Here is an 18,158-nt window from a genome sequence, read left to right as displayed (position 1 = left end):
TATCAAATAGATCAGAACCACTCATATTGTAGGTATTCCTCTAAATACGTCTCATATAAAAAACGTGAGCCCACTTAGATATGTATTATTTTTGGGTGAGTTTGACTTCTCAAACATTATGCTATTAAATTAAGAATAGTTAAAATCCTTATTATAAGCATTTTCCTCCAGGTTTTTTAATGGTTTCAGTTTGTCATTGCACTTTTATTGTTTTGATCAATAAATCTAGTTACACTTTTAACATAGAGCCAAATACAAATAGTCCAATTAATTCATCATAACTTGCATATGGTTTAAAGAACTTTCCCCGTAATATTATGGATTTTATTTTCTTGACTTGCTTTTAGTCCAGTATAATTAAAGCCATACTGTAAGCGTTTTTCTCTAGTTTTTAATGGTTTTAGTTTGTTGCAGAACTTCTGAAGGCATATTGAAATTCATGCATTGAGATCAAATTTAAACAAGATACTATTTCTGACTTAGAAGTAAATATAGACAGTTCAGCCATTTCCTTGTTGAAATTCATGCATTGAGATAAGATGCTATTTCTGATAAAGATAATAAAAGGGTAGAAGACAAAGTGACATTTCTTACTTAGAAGTAAATATAGACAGTTCAACCCTTTATACCTCTCCTCACCTTTGTTAGGACACACCCTCCCTCTTGAGTGACATGGCAGGGCAAACCTTCCCTTCACTTGTTTCAGTGTTGGCTGCTGTTAGTTTCTCAAAACTCTTTGAATCTACCTGAATGGTTGGATCACCTACTTCTACATTTCCAACTGTCACAACGTCCATTCTGACTTTGTGATATAATAGAAACTTGCCCAATATGAAGAAGTGATTCATTTTCTTTGTAATTTTTGTTTTTATCTAAAATTGTTTTAGTGGTTTCTGTTTTTGATCTAAATTTGTTCTTCTTTTCTCTTATTGTGTCATTGTTCTCAATATTTGTTTTGATTTGGAGTGATGATTTACTTGAACTTCTCCCCTACTTTTTACCACCTTTTATATTTAAATTTCTGCAACTAATGAATTTGCTTGTTCAAAATCTTTTTTCTTGTTTTTAGTTTTTACCTGGATCTTGATGCCTGCCTATAAGCTCAAGTTATCGTCTTTTGAGATTTCATGCGATCATTATTCAATTTTAAGCTCTGCTTTTGTTACTAATGATTATTATATGCGCTTGTAGGGAAAATAAGGAATTTGAAAAGAAGACATTTATTTGGAATTCATAATTCCTTCTCTAGGAAAATTGTTAAGTTGCACATAATTTTCTTTAATTACAGGTGTTTTCTTTGTCCCAAACAATAAACGGTAGATTGGCAAGGAAAGAAGTATTGCTTAGTGAATCTACTAATCTTGAAGCAGTGAGCTGTAAAAAAACAAAAAACAAACATATAAAAAAAGAGTTGGTGATTCATCCCCAACAGCTGCACCCACCTGACACAAATCTATACCTCCCAACACCCTCACCTTAAATAGAAATCCTTAAGATAACCATTAAATAAATTTTGGGGTTGTGTTGATAGCCTATTTTGGCCTCTTAGCCCTCATTACTTTCAATACAGCTGCCCTTGGTCTCATAAAACTAATTTTAAATCAACTTACCTTGTTACCAATTGATGTAACACTACCAACTGTGGGGTGGCTCGTTAGTATGTTAGCTGGTTCAATCCAACATTGAAATGGAATCGATCCCCACAACCACCAATCTGGGGAAGGGGGAAGGGGTTATTAGTGGTGTGGCACTAAATACCAAAAAAAAATGATGTAACACTTGAGTTGTCTTGATTTCTCAAATATTCTGCTATAAATCAAGAATAATTAAAGCCATATAAACCTTTTCCTTAGGTTTTTAATGGTTTTAGTTTGTCATAGTACTTCTAAGGCTTAATAGTTAATACAGACAATCTAATCATTTCCTTACTGCTTGCAGGTGCCTTCATTTTGTTTGACAGAGAGTTATTTATGATTTTTCCAGTGTTTGAGAAAAATTGGTATTTTTTTTACAGAATTATTTCTTACTTGAGGGAAAAGAATCCATGTAATGCTTAGCAATATCCCGTTTGAAGATGACTTGCATTTACAGAAGTGTACTTAATTTACCATTGTTTCACTATATGTTGTTCCTTTATTCTTTCTCCACTGCTGTACCTTTCAAGTTAGGCTGAAGAGATCTGCGAAACTTTGTCACGTATATTTGTCCAGAAGAGAATATGGTTCATTCCCTGCCACTTTTGTACTTTTTGCATACACGTTTATTAGTGTAATTGTATTTTATGCACAATATTTTTAAGTAATTCTTTCCACCATCTACTCCAACTATTTTCTGCACCTTAAAATTTTTCATGAACAATTGGTTGTGGTTTGTGCATAGCAAAACGTTTTAGGAAACCGTGTCATAATGATGGATTTTTCTGACATTAGTGCTTGTAAAAATTTGACATGAATTTCTTTTTTTCTGAGGAATTTTTGTGTTTCTTTTCAGGGTTTTGTTTCAGCTGTAAGTAATATGCGGTCATTTGTTCCAGCAATTTATGATGTAACTGTTGCTATTCCTAAAAATCAACCTTCCCCTACCATGCTGAGAATCTTTAAAGGGCAGCCTTCTGTGGTAATTACATATTTATAATTCTTGAAATTTTGAGCATTTTGTTTTTCTTTTTTCAAGTTAGTATTATTGATTTACTTGGTGTTCCTGCAGACTTGGGGTGAACATTTCTTAATATTTTTGAATCATTAAAAATTCAATTGAGTCATGCGTTCAATTTAAACTCTATGCGATAGTGTTTGAATTTCCTAGTGACGTGGACAAAATGGCTAAGTCATAGTGTGCCCAAAATTGTCATTTGAGCGGAAAAATAGGCATGTGTACTTGTGCATCTGAGAGGAGCATAAGAAATGTTCACCCCAAGTCTGCAGGACAAAATGGCTAAGTCAACCTTCCCCTACCATGCTGAGAATCTTTAAAGGGCAGCCTTCTGTGGTAATTACATATTTATAATTCTTGAAATTTTGAGCATTTTGTTTTTCTTTTTTCAAGTTAGTATTATTGATTTACTTAGTGTTCCTGCAGACTTGGGGTGAACATTTCTTAATATTTTTGAATCATTAAAAATTCAATTGAGTCATGCGTTCAATTTAAACTCTATGCGATAGTGTTTGAATTTCCTAGTGACGTGGACAAAATGGCTAAGTCATAGTGTGCCCAAAATTGTCATTTGAGCGGAAAAATAGGCATGTGTACTTGTGCATCTGAGAGGAGCATAAGGAAAAGAGAAACCAAAGATTAAGGGAATCCAATTTAGTATCAGTATTTCCTTTTTTCCTTTTTGAGATTATACTGGTCAACTATTTAGGTTGCTCAAAAGGTTGCTACCTATGAGCCAGGGGTGTCAATGGACCGGTTTTGGTTGGAACCAATTGTGATCCAAACCTTGTCAAATCGGATTTGGTTGGTCCACTATAATTATTGGATTGGGCTAATCCAAAATAAATTGGTCCATATTCTTATCAGTCTGAATTGGGCCTAAACCAAATTCCCAGATCTTGAGGCCAAACCCTTGTCCAATTTGAAACCTATCAAAACTGAAGCCGGCATAAGAAACACTTTTATGCACTTTTGTAAAAGCACTTTTATAAAAGTAATTTTACGAAAGAACTTTTGCAAAAGCACTTTTATATAAGTATTTTTACGAAAGCACTTTTATAAAAGTAATTTTACGAAAGAACTTTATGCAAAAGCACTTTTACAAAAGTACTTTTATTCATTCACTTTGGATTGGATTGGACCCAATCCGATTTGTTTGCATTTTAAATGGACTGTAGCAGGTGTTGTGTTTTTATATATTTTCTGGATTTCTCATGTTATTTTGGTGTTTGATTCAATTTGGATTGGATTGGACTTGGCTTGTATGGATTTGGTCCAGTCCATTTGTAAATGGACCAAAATTGGATTGGACCGGACTGGACCAAATTCAGTTCAATTGACAGCCCTACCTACGAGTATGTGGAGGTTATGTTTCTTAGTATGTTTTAACAGCTCATTTCCATTAGGTTCATGTGCACATCAAGCGACACTTGATGAAGGAATTGCCGGACACTGATGATGGTGTTGCTCAATGGTGTAGAAGTGCATTTGTGGTCAAGGTACCCAATTTCAACTTTTGCTACTTGGTGCTGCTGGCATAGTTTTTTCATGAACTATTTCAAACTTGCACTTGCAGTGTTGAAAATTCATTTTAGCTATAAGAGTGTTGAAAACATGAGTTCCACCTAGTTTTCTTGCAAACAATATGCTTTTCACCTTTGGGTTTCCTTTGTGATTGATTTGCTTTTTTTTGCTTTCTTGTCCATCAGGATGCTCTATTGGACAAACATTTGGTTGAGGGTACGTTTGGTGACCAAGAATTTCAGGATACTGGTCGACCAAAAAAGTCTTTGTTGGTATGATGCTGCTCTAATGATTGGAGAGAATCTGTGCTTTTTTTGTTCCTTGTTCCTTCTGAAGCTGGTCTTGATTATCTCTTTTTCTGTCGTGGCAGGTTGTTATCTCTTGGTCATGTCTCCTTGTATTTGTGGCTTTCAAATTCTGTAAATGGTCTTCACTCCTATCATCATGGAAAGGAATTGCATTCTCAGCAGCAGGCTTGTCCCTTGTTACAATCGTAATGCATATCTTTATTCTGTTCTCTCAGTCTGAGCGTTCCACCCCTGCGAAGATTGCTCCTGCACGACCTAAAAGTGGGGGAGAATCATCTGTGACAAGCCGAGACAAGCAGCAGTAATTGGCTGCTGCTTGGGGAATAATGGGAAGTGCTATTTTATCCTGTTGTCCCATTATTATTTCATATATAGATTTCAAGAAATACGAAAATGATACATAAAGCCCTGTGTGCATTGTTTGCCTCGTTGCTGATCCTTTTATCTTCTTTTTACCTGTTTGTATGTCATCGGCTATGAGTGTTTTAGAGGTTTTGTATCAAATACAGTTTGTATGCAAATCATTTTATTTAAAGTAAAAGAATATTTTACCGAGATAGGATATTTACTAGTGCAAAATCTAGCAAGAACTGTGGTTCAGTTTTACCCTATTCTTTGAGAGATTTGTTTATGTTTATTCACTTTTCATTTTCTGAAATTTCTGGAGCTTTGAATTTTATTTTTTGTAGTGTTGGAATGTCGTTACAAATCTTCAAATTGGATTGCTTGGCTATATGAATGAATCGTAGACAAGCCAATTCCAGCTGCTCAATACGGGCCGGTTTTGATTTGTTCAGCCAAATATTTTACCAAACGACACGAATAGGAAGAAAGAAGAAAAAACCCTTGTAAGAAAAGGAAACGGGATATTATTGCGTAGGGAAGAGAACTCCTGCGTTATTTTCTCATTTGAGTATGACAGAAACATATCTTCTGACTTCCATCTATCGATACGGGCGTATCGTATTGTATTGGCAAGGTTTCGGTACACCTATTTAAAGGTATTCTCAGGAACTTAGTTGTTTTATTCATTAAATAATATAAAATATTTATAAAAAGGAAGGTTTCAAAAAAAAAACGCATTATATAAAGCACCATGCTTGAGTCATTTGTATTGACAAAAATGCCTCCAGCCATGAAACATATTTTCCATTTTCGTGAAGTATATTGCCAATGTTAAGCACTTAGTGAGGCTTCTTTCACTCTTTAAATTAAGGCTTGAGAGTTGAAGATGGTATCTGATTGCCAAGTTTGAACTTGATCCCTTCAAGGGGGATATGATTTGATCTGTTTACAATTGGATAGAATATGGGCTATCCTATTTAATCTGATTTCATTTGACTTGAGTATATATGCGTTCATAAGAATTTGATCTGTTTATTTAAGTTTTGTATAAATAAATTTTCAATTAATTTTGTTCATAAAATATCCGATTATAAATTTGAGTTCGACATAAATCCGATGAATAGGATCCGATTTGAATTCGAATATAAATACTCAAATTTAAATCTACCTATATCCAATTTGATTCCATCCATTTGTAGCCTTAAAGCTAGGGGTGTCAACGGTATTCAAAAATCCGATTTTGAATTTGATATTTGACATAATCAAATCAAATTCGGATATGACCTGATTTGATTCGATAAATATCTGAATTTGATCGATTATTTAATTCGTATATAACATATAAAACATTTTATATAATTTATATATAATAATTAAGTTATATAAATAATTTATATATTTATATACTTTATATGCTTTATATCAATAAAATATTTATTTTATATATTTGTTAATTTTCTAAAATTAATCGGATTTGGATTCAGATATTAATTTTCAATATCCGTTGGATATCGGATTTTCTAATCAGATTTGAATTTGGATATTACTTGATCCGATTCGATATCCAAATTCAAATTCAATCCGTTTACACCCCTACTTAAAGCTAAGTGTACTAATGGGAGAAATAATTGTCAAACTCGTCAATTGAAACAAGTTATCTCAGGAGTACGGATGCAAACAGATTGGATCATATTCGAATCGGGATATATTCGAATTCGATCCGACACTATTAATCGCATATCCAATCCAATCAGATTTGATAAATATTTGGATCTGATTCGAATTGATTTGTTTTCTTTAAAGATTAATAAATTATTAAAAGAAAAATAAGATATATCAATTTAAATAAGTAAAAACAAAAGAAAAGTACAAGTTCTTTTTAACTATTTTCATCATATATATACATGTTTTTATAAAAAATAAAAAATATAACAAATTTACAAAAATACAATATAAATAATATATCCATAACATTTTTTAGTGCTAAAAAATGAGCTGCTTGATTTCCACTTCTAGGCCATTGGATCTTTAAATCAGTTCCAATCTCAAAACGGATGTCACGAACCAGAGTTCTAATTTTTATAGCCACCCTTGGACTGCAATCCGAGAGGACATTGATGACTTCACTCGTATCTGACAAAAGAACTAAAGATATCAAGTTCATGAGACTTAAGTGACATCACTGACCCATGTAAATATTGGGGATCCAGAAACCTAGGCAAAAAATCTTCACCCCATTTGACAATCTTAATACAAAATCATGCGCTAATTAAAATTGACATAATAGGATCACAATACACTTAGGGGCGTTGTTTTTTTTTTGTATTTTGAGAGGGGGAAATTTGGTCAATGGGATTTTGGTTCCTATTAACTAAGAATCTCATGTTCTTTTTTCAGATTTATGTGGGACCATGGAAAGTTTATTTTCCTAGGTTGCCTGGGTAAGTGATACCCATCTCCTAGGTGGATAAATAATTTTCCCACCTAGGAGAAAAGTTGCCAACACTTGAATGGGACAAAAATGCCCCTTTTAATGATAGATTTTTATGACTAAAATAGTCATTACAATATTTACATGATAAATAAAAGAAAATGGGTAAATGCGCTTACTTGGGTAAGTGTTTCCAAGGAAAGACTTACCCAGGAACTACACTTACTTGGGTAAGTAACTTACCAAAAAGCGAATGAGGCCTTAGTGAAACCTAAAGGGTGGAAACAAAAAACATAAAAGAAAACTAGATGGGGTTTATCAACAGAATGGTGGCATAAACTAGATGGACTCCTCTCCAACGGTATTGACTGGACCAAAACAATTCCACTTCCAATCAATGTGGGCAAAGGAGGGATATAAGGACCTAATTGAGGACCTTCGGAGTGATAACTATGCTGGTTTACCCCTCACAACAAAACTTAAGATTTGCAAGGGGAGTTTTCTTTTTTTTTCTTTTTTTTTTTTTCAAGGGGAGGTTGAAAGCTTGGAACAAGATCCAATTTGGGGAAATCAAAACTAAGTTGTGCAAACTTGATCAGGAGACACAAAAGTTAGAAAATGAAAATAACCCATCCACAAGTGAACAATGGGGTAGATAATTGAAGTGGTTGAAAAGAGAGGAATAGATGTGGTAACTAAAATCTAAGAGAAATCTGGGTAAGAGAGAGGGATGGGAATACATCGACCAGTCCATAAATTTTTATAGGGAAAGGAATTCCCTTGAATTTCTAAAAAACTGAGGGATGGCAACATCTTTCAAAAATTAGATTAAAGCCATTTATAACTTGGACCAATCGGGGGATTTGGATCTCAATGGATTAATCCATAGAAAGTTAACCACTGAGGAGGCGACTGAATTGCTAATACTCCAAATAGGGGATGGAATTGAGCAAGTGGTCAAAGCAATGGGACCTTTATCTGTCATAGGTTCAGATGGATTTAACATTTTCTTTATCTGTCATAGGTCCAGATGCTATAAAAAGGGATGTGTGCAACTAGGTAAAAAAATGTTTTTTGAGACCACAAAATTCCCTAGAGAGAGATTCTACAAATTTCGTTTTTATCTCAAAAGCAAACTCTTTGAAGAAACATCTCAATACAAATCTGATGTAGCGCGATCCGGGCACTCCTAGCTAACTGCTGACTGGCTCTTTGCTAGCAACGGACGGGACCTGAGAAGATGAAAGGAAGGATTCCCGGGGGTTTACCTGGTGGGAATACTCCGATGCTTAAGTTAGTAATGTGTGCGGGAAATGAAAGGAAAAACGAGGGTTAAGAGTGTAGGTCGCGCTGTGTTCCTGTACTCAAGAGATTTTTTGGTCTATATCTCCAGAAGAAGTTTCTCCTCTGCCCTGAGGGCTTTTATAGGGGCACTCCTTGGGGGATTGGGCGTAACCGTCACCGGATCTCCTGCCACAGTCGTTACCTGCCAGGGCTACGCAGGTGGCCATTGGGACGTACTCTTTACCTAGGCAAGTGACACATCTCCAAGGTGACAGGCACGCCTCCACCTATTGAGAGATGTGGGTGCAGACTGCCGAAAGGATAGGGACTACACCATCAGTAGGGGATATGGAGCAGTCTGACTGGTATGGCCTGTCAGATAGAAGCTTCTTGCGGAATGCTCGTACAATCCATTCGCGAGCTACTTTGTAGCGAGCTAGGAATGCTTCAGGAGTGCCATTAGTAGACTTCTTCGGGATGACTTGTCTGCTTGGGAGTTCGGGCGAGTTGGTTTTCTTAGCTTGCGAGCTGAAGTTGCCTCAGAATATTCCTTTGGGGGCCTGTTACTTAGCTATACCGGACCACGATGTTGAGCTGTGGCTTATGTCTGGTCAATGTCCACGTGTCGCTGTTTCATAGATCGGGTCAAATCACCCTTCATCAATTGCCCTCCACTTCTCGGGCTAAGAGTATTGCCTTAGCGTGGGGAGTTTATGAAGCACGATGGCCTGATTTGATCGAAATTCAAACTTGATTGACTACCCCTATTAAATGCGTTCGCGGGAATCAAGAGATCTTCTTGTCTTCCCTAACTTTTCGGATTCTGAAAACGTGCTGAGGTGGCCTTCAATTTCGAACGTCGTGCGGCTGCGTCTACCTCAATTGTGGAAGATGTTCCGCCAATCGCCTTCAGTTTTCAGGAGGCGTGCAGTCAGGAAATCTACGGACCGTTGGATCTGCTTTGATCCGGGCCATTAGTTGAAAGGGCGGGGGCTATAACTAGGTGCCCCCCTCAGGCCCTACCTTCTTCCACGCCATCCTTTGGATTCTGAGGTTGCATACTTCGCCTAGCTTACTTGAGTTCCTCAGCTTCATTCCGTCTTACTCTGGTGAGTCCCAATTGCCGTCAGCCATGTCCGGGTACCCACGTCATGCCTATCGCAGGGGCGATAGCCAAGATGATGATGCTCCCTCGAGTTCCGGGGGAGCCTGGGAGCATGCTTTGGAGGCTTGGGAAGCCTCTGGCGACACGGCATATACTTATAGGGGAAGGGAGCCTGATACTTTTGGCCCCTCCTTAATGACAGCGGAGAGACTTAGGTCTCTGATCCGCTACTTTCGTCTTCGTAGGGACCTGGTTTATAGCCTCCCTACTGGCAACTTCCCTTGGGAGCATGGTCCCAATGACATAGTAATTTTTCAGGAATAGCTCGAGGCCGGTTTGCGTCTCCCCCTGCACCCCTTGATAGTGGAGATGCTAAATCATTTTAACGTCACCATTGACCAACTTCATCCCAACACCATTCGAAACATGGTTGGGACTATATCTTTGTGTTACGAATACTGTCTCCCTTTAGATCTTGATATTTTTGCTTCTATCCTTTGTATAAAGAATGCTGCTCCTAGGGTTCCTCCGGAGAGGCGTTTTTATTACCTCTCCCCCATCGGGCTATAAGCTCTTATACGAGCTGCCGAATAAGATTCCCGCTTGGAAGCGGGACTATTTTGTGTTCCGTAACCCCGAGGGGTGGCCCTTTCCTACTGCTTGGAGGGGCGCTGTCCAGGACCCCGGGGCTGAGCTGGACCCTGAGACTCGAAAAATGATGCTGTCCTGGGCGTCGGTAGGCTTCCATTGCTCAGACTACTTAGGCGAGGAGAAGCTCGTGCAGGTAGGCTTGAGCCCGGGTAGGTCGGTCTTTTAGGTCGCATAGTGCCTTGCGACTTGTGCACACATGCATTGTCTTATTATCGGACTAATACCTTGTGGTCTTGTGGCAGCCATCATGTCTAGTGCTGATTTGTGCCGCTTTCTCTCGAGCAGCCAGAGATGCCAAGCGAAGAGGACGCGCCTTGACCGAACCCCGCCTTTGGGGAGCACTGAGTTCAGGTCCGCCGAGTCGGTCCTTCCCTCTCCTTCGCCCGAGGTTCCGATGCCCCCCTGAGGGGACTAGTGGGGCTAACCGTGGGGGGAGCAAACTCCCTTAGTCAGGGAAGGCATCCTTCAACCCCCTTTAGCCCCGTCCTTACCCCCGATTCCCAGTGGGAAACTGGGAGGGGATAAATGATTATCTGGTAGCTCGATGGAGGAGCCGGAAAGAGGTTACCAATGATGAAACCGCTCAGTGGGGAAACAAGGAGCCTGGGGATTTATCTGCGTTCGCCTTTGCTCACTATATGGTGGTAAGTGACCTTCCCTCTTCTCTTCTTTTTCCCTTTTCCGCTGTCTTCTGATCTTCCTTTCTTGCCGACAGGTAAATTTTTCCATTCATGCCATGGCTCTCCAGATGCACATCCATTGCGTTGACGCTCTCGACTAGCGTGCTACTAACCAGAGGCTCCAGGTCAAGCTCGACCGGGTCCGGGGCGAGCTCCAGCACACACGCAAGGGGAGCGAGTCTCAGGAGCTGCTTGTCCATGACCAGGAAGCTCAGATCGCTCGGCCTACTAAAGAGAGCGCACGCTACAGGGAGGAGTCATCGAGGATGGCGGGGGAGAGGGAGCTTCTCAGGCAGCAGGTGCGGGACTTGGAGTCCAGTCTTCTGAACCGGACCCGAAACTTGATCTGATGGTGGAGGCTGAGCGAGAGAAAGCGATCTGGGATTTTAAAGACTCCCAGGAATTTCATGACCTCCAGGCGGAGTATGGTTCGGGTTCATACCGCTCGAGGTTTAAGCTCTGCCGGTGGCTGGTTCGGAAGAAGTTTTCCGGGCTCAACCTCAATGGCATTACTATGAAGGGTCTGTCTCCTGAGACAGCGGACCAGGCGGATGAAATCGAGTCCGATTCCCTGGAGGATGAGGAGGCGGATTCTTGAGGTGGCGTTTCTCTGGGCTTCTGTGGCCCCTGGGTGCCATAAACCCTGTCTTTCACAAGTTCAGTTGGGCAGTTGTGCCCTATGGTGATGGAACCTTGCCCGAGCTGTTTAGCTCGGTTATTGCACTTGTCATTCATTTTTTTTTGAATGAATGAAAGTTTCTTCCTTCTGAGTATGATGGACTTCCTTTATTTTTACTAAAGCAATCTCATCACTTGAACTATTAAAGTTACATACTTGAAGTAGTGCCCTTCGGTAGGCGTTATCCCGATTTGTCACTTTTAAGGCCCGCGTGCTATATCACGGAGTGATTGCAGCATATGCCCAAACTAAGCATCGGTTGGCTGTTTCTCAGTTCAACCAACGTATCGGGATGAACTATGCTTCGAGGGGTTTAAACCCGAACTACTTACGCTTTAAATGTTTCATACCTTTCCTTTGCCATTGTCGTTTTTTCACGCCGAGGTCTTTGTCAGCTCGGCGTTTTGGCCCTTAGGCTTTGGGAGGGACCCGTAGTCCACTCCTGGATTTCTCCTAGGCCGAAGTGGCAACTAGGTTCTTCTTGTGCCAAGGTCATGTTAGCTCGGTATTCTGGCTCTTAGGCTTTGGGAGGGACTCGTGGTCTGCTCTTGAAGTTTTACAGGTAATATTGCCTCAGGTTGACAATATTCCATGCCCGAGGTACTTGTTTCCCTTCGAGGGTCTCGAGTTCATATGTTCCTTCCCCGAGCACTCGTTTCACTCGGTAAGGACCTTCCCAGTTGGACCCAATCTTGCCAGCACCGGGCTTAGGCACCATAACTTTACGAAGGGCCAAGTCGCCAACACGGAGGTTTCGCCTCTTGACCTTGGCGTTATGGTACCGAGCTACTCTCTGTTGGTAGGCTGCGGTCCTAATGTACGCGAGGTCCCTCACTTTGTCGAGTAGGTCGAGGTTGGTATGTAGCTCATCTTCGTTCGTTTGATCGCTGTATGCTTCTAGGTGCATCGTAGGTACTTCGATCTCTGCGGGAATCACTGCTTCAGTGCCATAGGTGAGATTGAAGGGTGTTTCTCCCGTGGCGGTCTTCTCCGTGGTTCAGTAGGCCCATAAGGCACTAGGTAGTTCATTTGCCCACAATCCTTTAGCTTAGTCCAGCCGTGCTTTTAGTCTGCGGAGGATGGCTCTGTTCGTGACGTCTGCCTGACCGTTTGCTTGAGGGTGCGCGACTGAAGTAAAGTTCTGTTGGATCCCCATGTCTCTGCACCAATCTTGAAATTTGATGTCCTCGAACTGTTTGCCGTTGTCGGAAATCAATACCCGAGGTAGTCCGAAATGACATACGATGCTCTTCCAAAAGAAGTTTTGGACATTTCGGGCCATGATCGTCGTGAGGGGCTCGACTTCTACCCACTTGGTAAAATAGTCCACCGCCACTACTAAGAACTTTCTTCCTTCCGTTGCTGGCAGGAATGGCCCGAGTAGATCGATGTCCCACTGCGCAAAGGGCCACGGGCTGGTGAGATACTTGAGGTTGGTAGTAGGTTGGTGGTGAATATTGGCATGTCTCTAGCATTTGTCACATTTTTTGACGAACTCAATAGTGTCTGCTTTCATTATTGGCCAGTAGTACCCTTGTCGGAGTGCCTTTTGGGCGAGGGCCCTGCCCCCCAAGTGCCCACCACAAAGACCTTCATGTATGTCACGGAGTATGAGCTCGACTTCAGTGGGTCGCAAGCAACGCAGATAGGGGAGCGTGTAGGATCTCCTGTATAGCCGCTCGTCTATTATGACATATTTGGCTGCCTGGCACTGCACCCTTCTGGCTGCATTGCGGTCTGCAGGGAGGTTCCCGTGTAGCAAGAAGCTCGCGAGCGGGTCAATCCTGTTCAGCTTTGCTTGAACGACGGGAGCGACCTCCTCTGCCCCCCTGAGAATGCTAGGCCGAGACAGGTCCTCTATGTATACGGTTCTCATGGTGATGTCGCTAGTGCTGGCTAACTTGGACAGGGCGTCGGCCTCAGCGTTCTTCGACCTAGGGATCTGTCAGATGAAGTGTGACTGGAAATTGAGCAGGGCCTCTCTAACTTTGGCTAAGTAGGCGATCATAGTTGGCTCGCGAGCTTCGTACTCGCCGGTGACCTGGTTGACCACAAGCTAGGAGTTGCTGCAGATAACGATGTACTTGGCTTTTACTTCTCCAGCTAGAGCTAGTCCAGCTACCAACGCCTTGTATTCCGCTTCATTGTTGGATGCCTCAAATTCGAAGCATAGCGTGTACTCCAGTTTTATGCCACTTGGGCCGTATATCACTATTCTGGCACCGCTGTCCTGTTGGTTCGAGGAGCCATCTACGTAAAGGATCCAAGGCTCCTCATCCCAATGCACGGTTGGCCAAGCTAGGAGAGGTGCCACACTGGCTACTACTACACGGGATTCGTACTCGACCGATCCGGGAGCTCCGGGCTCACCCGAGGGGGGAGCCTCGCGCTCGACCGGACTGGGAACTTCGGAGCTGAATGTGCATTCGGCTATGAAATCTGCTAAGGCTTGAGCCTTAATGGCAGTCCACGGCTTGTACTGGAGGTCGTACTCGCTGAGCTCAATGGCCCACTTCGTCAATCGGCCAGAGACCTCGGGCTTAAGCAAGACTTGCCTCAAAGGTTTGTCAGTAAGGACGATAAGAGTATGAGCTTGGAAGTATGGGTGGAGCTTCCAAGCTGCAATTATCAATGCGTATGCTAGCTTCTCCATCTTTGGATATCTCATTTCTGTACCCTGCAATACTTTACTAACATGTTAGATGGGTCATTGAACCCAATCTACTTCTTTTATTAGTACTGACTGACCACTTCGTTGCTCGCCGAGAGGTACAGTTCTAAAATATCGCCCTCCTCGGGCCGGGTTAAGATCAACACACTAGAGAGGTAATTCTTGAGCTTGTCAAATGCGAGCTGAGAATCTTGGGTCCACTCGAACCCTTTGCTCTTGATTGCCTTAAAGAACGGCAGACAGCGGTCCGCCAATTTGGACATGAAGCGGCTCAGGGCGGCTATGCAGCCATTCAGCCTTTGAACCTCTTTCAACTTACGGGGCGGTCTCATGTCTAAGATGGCCTTAACCTTATCCGGGTTGGCTTCAATGATACACCGGTTAACAATGTATCACAGGAATTTACCTGAGGTCACGCCGAACACACACTTGTTTGGATTTAATCTCATGTTAAGCTTACGTAAAATTTCAAAAATAGAATGCAAGTCTTGTATTAATTCATATGAGAATTGAGTTTTGACGACCATGTCGTCAACATAGCATTCTACTTTTCTGCCGATTAATGGCGCAAACAATTTATTTACAAGTCTCTGAAAGGTTGCCCCTACGTTCAACCCGAAGGTTATAACCTTGTAACAGTAGAGGCCAAACTCTATGATGAAGGCAATTTTTTCTTCATCTGTCGGGTCCATCTTGATCTGGTAATAGCCCGAATAGGCATCCAAGAAACTGAGCAACTCATGCCCTGAGGTCACGTCCACCAAACGGTGAATTCAGGGGAGTGGGAAGCAGTCTTTTGGGCAAGCCCGATTCAGGTCGGTGTAGTCGACGCACATGTGCCACTTGCTGTTGGCCTTCTTTACCAGGACGGGGTTGGCTACCCAGCTCAAGTATTGGACTTCTCGCTTTCCACCGTTCTGGGGCTAGGTTGCGTTTCTTTTGTCTAACGTGCCTAACTACAGGATCAGTGTTCAACTTGTGAGTTATGAGTCCGGGGTCTATACTGGGCATTTCTACTGCGAACCATGCAAAAATATCTAAATTTTGAACTAAAGAACTTACCGGTTTGGATCGTAAGGGCTCCTGGACGGAAGCGCCGATCTGAAGCTTCCGAGTTGGGTCTACTGTTGAGGTCGGGACTGCGACTGTTTCTTCCGTGGGCGCGGCTCGCTCATCGCCTTGCTCCGTGGGTCGTTCCAGTTCGAGGTCATTGGCTACCTTGGTTTTTCCCTTTAGGGCGGCAACGTAGCACTTGCGGGACTCGAACTGGTCGCCCCACGCTACTCCCACACCGAAATCTGTTGGGAATTTCATAGCCAAGTGGTAAGTGGAGACCACCGCCCGTAGGACATGTGTGATTGGTCGACCTATTATGGCATTGTAGGGAGAGGGGGTCTCTACCACCAGGAAGTTGTGTTCGAATCTAACCACACAAGGCCACGTGTCGATCTCTATAGGTACTGCTAGGGGGTGGACTTCCTCCCTGCTGAAGCCCACTAAGGGGGTGTCCGTAGGCCTCAGATTGCTTCTCTGCAACTGTAGCTGGTCGAATGCAGCTTTAAAGAGGATGTTGGCCGAGCTGCCTGAGTCCACGAGTACATGCCTGACCTCGAAGTCGTTGATCCTTAGCTTTATCACGAGTGCATCATCATGGGGGTAGTGGACCCCTCGCGCATCGTCTTCTATGAAGAGAATTGGGTCTCCCATCTTCGGCCGCTTTGGGGGGTTCTGCTCTTCCCGGGCGACCTCACAAACTGACGCCCGAGCTGCTGCTGAGGTGCAACCCGCAACGATAAAACCTCCTACTATCATGTGGATGGTTCCTCGAACCGACCTCTCCTCCAGAGGCTGCCTCTGCGGTTGTTTGGCCAGACTGCTGCTGGATTCCGGAGCGTCTTTGTCGTGCTCCCCTTGCCGATGTGCTCTACTACTATTATTATTATTATTATTATTATTATTATTATTATTATTATTATTATTATTATTATTATTATTATTATTATTATTTGTACAAAGTTTCTCAAATATCCACGACGGATGAGCTCCTCTATCTCATCGCGGAGGTTTTTACAGCTTTCGGTGCTGTGACCGTGGTCTCAGTGAAAACTACAATACAAACTCTTATTTCTTTCATTGGGGTTCCCTTTCAGACGGGGTGGCCACTTCACATATGGGGCATCCTTGATTGCCATCAAGATTTTGGCCCGCTTCGCGTTCAGTGGGGTGTAATCAGCTCGGTCCGGTGTAGGAGCTCAGAACAATTGACCCGGCTTCGCACCTCGAACTGTTTCCTTTTTTCTTCGGGTGTCTGCTTGACTGGATGACTCTTCTCTTTTTCTTTTTTCTGGTGCGCCCTCCCCCTTCTGGTTGATCTCTTCTTCAGTGGCTATGAATTTATCCGCATGCTTTAGAAACTCGGTTATAGTCGCGGGTTGGTTGACGACCATGTGCCACTTGAACTCCTTGTGCTTCACGCCCTTCTTGGCCACTGCTAGGCGTACGGCGGGATCCGGGTGCGGTATCTGAATACAAGAGTCATTGAACCGCTTGATATAACTCATGATGGACTCTCCCTCCCTTTGTGCTATGTTGAAGATGCTTTCTTCAGTTCGCGGGCACTGCTTGCTGGTGACGAAGTGCGACGTGAACGCTTGTGCGAACTGCGCCCAACTCTTTATTGACCCGGGCGCCAAGTTCTGGTACCACGTGCTGGCTGCTCCCCTAAAAGTAGTGGAGAAGACCATGCACATGCACGACTCGCTGGCTCGCGCTAGGTGCATTTGTGACTGAAAGGCATCTACGTGATCATTTGGGTCAAACGACCTGTTGTACTTATCAAGAGGAGGGAGCTTGAAATCCTTGGGCATCGAGACTGCCAAAAGTTCGGAAGACAAGGGGGACGGAACTGAAAGAAGGGGAGTTTCGGCTTCGGCCGAGCCTACCTCCTCCTTGCCCATGGGCTCAGGCAAATCGCAGGTGACAGATCGACGAGCTCGATGTCGGCGCTTCTGCTTCCTGACGGGCTTGGCATTTGTGCTGCTCACTTCCGTGTTATCCAGGACTGTTTGCATCGGGGGTAGCTCGGTTCGCTGGTGATGGCTATGGATGGAAGGAGCTTGCCTGGAGTCTGCTGCTATGATTTCGAACTAGTTCTCTAGGATCGGGGTCCCAAGCTTCGACTGCCGGGGCGACGTAAACCTGCCCAGCCGGGGTCCTCCTGACCTATCCGCCCGCGATGAGATCGGGGTAGCCGGTCTCTCCCGTCTGCCGTGGGCGGAGGCCTGGTTTTTTGGGTGGTTTTGGGGGGCCTCTCCTCGGCCAGAGTGCTCGTTCTAGTGGTGAGATTTGGCTTGTTGCGAAGCTAGGCGCTGAGGCGAGAGCTGAGGCTGCTGAAGTTGAGGTTGGGGCAGCTAGGGGAACTACTGCTGGTATTGATACTGGGAGACCTGATGCAGTACGTGCTGCTGATAGAGTTGAAGTTGTTGGAACTGTTGCATTTGAGCCTGAATGGCCCTCATGCACTGCACCACGTCCTCCAGCTGGTTCGGGTTGTCCAATAGGGGCATGACCGAAGGTTCGGTGAAGGTTGTCCCGACTGTAGCAGGAAGTGGGGCGATGACAGGTGCCATTGTGAGAGGCACGCTTAAGCTGGGGATTCCGTCCGCTGAGAGGGGGACGGTGAACTGTCCGATACAGATAGTAGGAAGCTGGGTTATTCCCTGGAGTTATCTATCTCCGTGCTTCGTCCTACGTTGCTAGAGGAGGCCATGAGCGTTGGACTGTTTCATGGAAGAAGAAAGGACTGAAAAAGTTTAGATAAGCTTTTTG

At 43.2% G+C, this 18,158-nt stretch overlaps 1 protein-coding gene across 1 annotated transcript in view; it reads left to right on the top strand.

Annotated features, from left to right (window-relative positions):
* The window catches only part of LOC148872554 (1-acyl-sn-glycerol-3-phosphate acyltransferase 2-like), a 44,437-nt gene extending 39,374 nt beyond the window's left edge, over positions 1 to 5,063 (top strand). The window contains exons 8-11 of the mRNA XM_088969345.1: positions 2,491 to 2,616; positions 4,059 to 4,151; positions 4,362 to 4,448; positions 4,547 to 5,063. Of these exons, the coding sequence (XP_088825471.1) occupies positions 2,491 to 2,616; positions 4,059 to 4,151; positions 4,362 to 4,448; positions 4,547 to 4,789 (549 nt within the window). The 3' untranslated portion in view covers positions 4,790 to 5,063. The remainder of the gene's footprint in view (positions 1 to 2,490; positions 2,617 to 4,058; positions 4,152 to 4,361; positions 4,449 to 4,546) is intronic.
* The last annotated feature ends 13,095 nt before the right edge of the window (positions 5,064 to 18,158 follow it).

The sequence above is a fragment of the Nelumbo lutea genome, chromosome 2 (genome assembly GCF_056320005.1).
Source record: "Nelumbo lutea isolate HS-2025 chromosome 2, American lotus-T2T, whole genome shotgun sequence".
In the NCBI taxonomy this organism is placed as follows: domain Eukaryota; kingdom Viridiplantae; phylum Streptophyta; class Magnoliopsida; order Proteales; family Nelumbonaceae; genus Nelumbo; species Nelumbo lutea.
This window is presented reverse-complemented; position numbering and strand designations above follow the sequence as displayed.